Raw genomic sequence first — 2,142 nt, 5'->3', positions numbered from 1 at the left:
TCCCGGGGCAGCTGCACACATCTCAGCCCTAAGCACCTGCAGTCCCGGGGGTTGCAGCACAGGGGTCACGTGTGGGTGACACAGCAGATAATGACCCCCCCATGCCCTCCCTGCTGGGCTAGGCCCCGTTCCTGGGGTGCTGGGGGGTCCTCAGTGACTGCCAGCACCCGCCCCTTAGCCCCCAGCAGCCCCAGCAAGGACCAGGCTGCCAGGCTGCCACCAAAACTGTCCTTGGCCACAGCGAGCTGTCATGGGGAGCTGTCCAGCCTCCCACCAAGCCCTGCTCCCCGCCAGAGCCACAGACAGACACAGACCCTGTGAAATAGCCTCGTGTTTCCTACAAGCTCCGGGCGAGCTCGGTCTCCAGTTCACAGCACTGCCCAGGCCAGGGCTCCCGGCACCCCCTGCACTGCCCCACGGGTCAGGGGGAGCCCAGCAGGGCCCCTGCCCCCAGAGGCCGGGTGGGCACCCTCCTGGGCACCAAGCAGAGCCCAGCCCGTGCTCTCCATGCCCAGGCAGCGTCCAGCAGCTTCTGCACAGTCCTGCCACAGTAGTTTGCTTCTGAAATCTATCTGAGAACACGGGACTAATAAATTAGACAGCAGCAGCCTTGGCAAGCCTGGAACCTCCTGCCCAGCACCCGCCTGCCCGGGCGCGCTGGCCCAGCTCTGCCGGCCGCACCGGTGCTGCTCCCACGCTGCTCCTCTCCCCACTGGGAGATGCTACCCCAGGTGGATGCGGAATGTAGAGATTTCCATGGGGTCCAGATGGATGTTGGTGCTGTTGGAGGCCGTGCCCAGTGGGTACATCAAGGTCAGTGAGGTGGGCTGCAGGGAGCCCAGCTCCAGCCCCCGGAACAGGCTGCCCAGGGCCAGCTGGGGAGAGAGGAGAGATGGGAGAGGGGCGGGCAGTGAGTGGGACATGGTGCAGTGGGACTCAACCAGCCACCAGTTCTGGGGTGCTGGTGCTGGGGGACCTGCGGCCCCTCCAGACTCCATCCCTGCTAAGCATGAGCAGGCACCAGGCATGCTGGGGCCCCCAGCCTGGCTCTGATCTGGCGCTGGGTGCAGGTGGCAGTCTGATCCTACCTTGCCCTGGCTGGTGGTGCAGTTAAACCCCAGGTTCTTGGCCTCCAGGCTGCAGTCAAAGCCTTTGCGGTGCAGGATTAGGGCTGCCTCGGCTGAGGGCAGCGAGTCATCCTGCTGGGGAGCCCGGGTGTGAGGGGCAAGGCTGGGGACAGGCCCAGGGGTCCCGCTGCCCCCTGCACAGCTCACCTCAGCTTGCAGCGTCCGCAGGTTCAGGATGTGGAAGTCACAGGGGAGAGTGTTGGAAAGGGGCACAAAGGAGCGCAGGGCTGGTGGGACCAGCTTCTCCTGGGCCACTGGCATGACCAGGGCCTCAGCGTTCAGGTGCATGGAGGTGATGTGGCTCAGCAGGGAGGGGAAGCTGATGGGGCGGCTGTCCTGTACCTGCCGGGGAGCAGGAGAGTCAGTGAGAGCTGTGGTGGCCCACGGGACCTCCCATCCTTGCAGCCCCTCCAGCAGCACCCAGAGAACAGGCACCTGCCAGCATAGGGCTCCCAAAGACCCCCTGCCCAGGTGTGACCCCTCCCCATCACACACAGAGGGAGGGTGTCTGCCAGTGGGCAGCCCAGCTAGCCCACGGTCAGACAGCAGGGCCTGGCTAGGCTAGTGGCTAGCAGCTACTGCACGAGACAGGGAGAGACAGCAGGGCCAGGCCGGCCGTTACCTCTGGGCTGCCAGTCTTGGCTCCAGGGAAGCCCAAGGCTTTTAACATGGAGGTCAGTTTGGAAAAGAAGCCGGAGCTCTGAATGGGTGACACGGCGCATGCAGCGAGGGGACGGGACAAGAACATGGTAATTACAAGGGCAACGTGGCTCCATGGGGACAGACCCTGCTCCACAATCCCACCCTGCCTGGGGACCCTGCTCCATGTATTCACAGAGTTGTTTGGGTGGGAAGGGACCACTGAAGATCATCTAGTCCAACCCCCCTACTAGAGCAGGATCACCTCCAGGCACGGCAGGAGACCCTGCACCCAGCAGCCCCCGTTTGGACATGGAGCCTTGGTGCTGCTCGGCACACGGCAGGGCTGGGCTCGGGGGGGGGCCGCAGGGGGCGC

At 64.8% G+C, this 2,142-nt stretch overlaps 1 protein-coding gene across 1 annotated transcript in view; it reads right to left on the bottom strand.

Moving 5' to 3' along the window:
- Nucleotides 1-722: 722 nt before the first annotated feature.
- Nucleotides 723-2,142, bottom strand: part of MAN2A2 (mannosidase, alpha, class 2A, member 2) — a 6,962-nt gene continuing 5,542 nt past the window's right edge. The window contains exons 17-19 of the mRNA XM_009994294.1: nt 1,275-1,469; nt 1,089-1,199; nt 723-875 (exon numbers count right to left, since the gene is read on the bottom strand). Of these exons, the coding sequence (XP_009992596.1) occupies nt 723-875; nt 1,089-1,199; nt 1,275-1,469 (459 nt within the window). The remainder of the gene's footprint in view (nt 876-1,088; nt 1,200-1,274; nt 1,470-2,142) is intronic.

This window comes from Chaetura pelagica, unplaced genomic scaffold (assembly GCF_000747805.2).
Source record: "Chaetura pelagica isolate M959 unplaced genomic scaffold, ChaPel_1.0 scaffold233, whole genome shotgun sequence".
In the NCBI taxonomy this organism is placed as follows: Eukaryota; Metazoa; Chordata; class Aves; order Apodiformes; family Apodidae; genus Chaetura; species Chaetura pelagica.
This window is presented reverse-complemented; position numbering and strand designations above follow the sequence as displayed.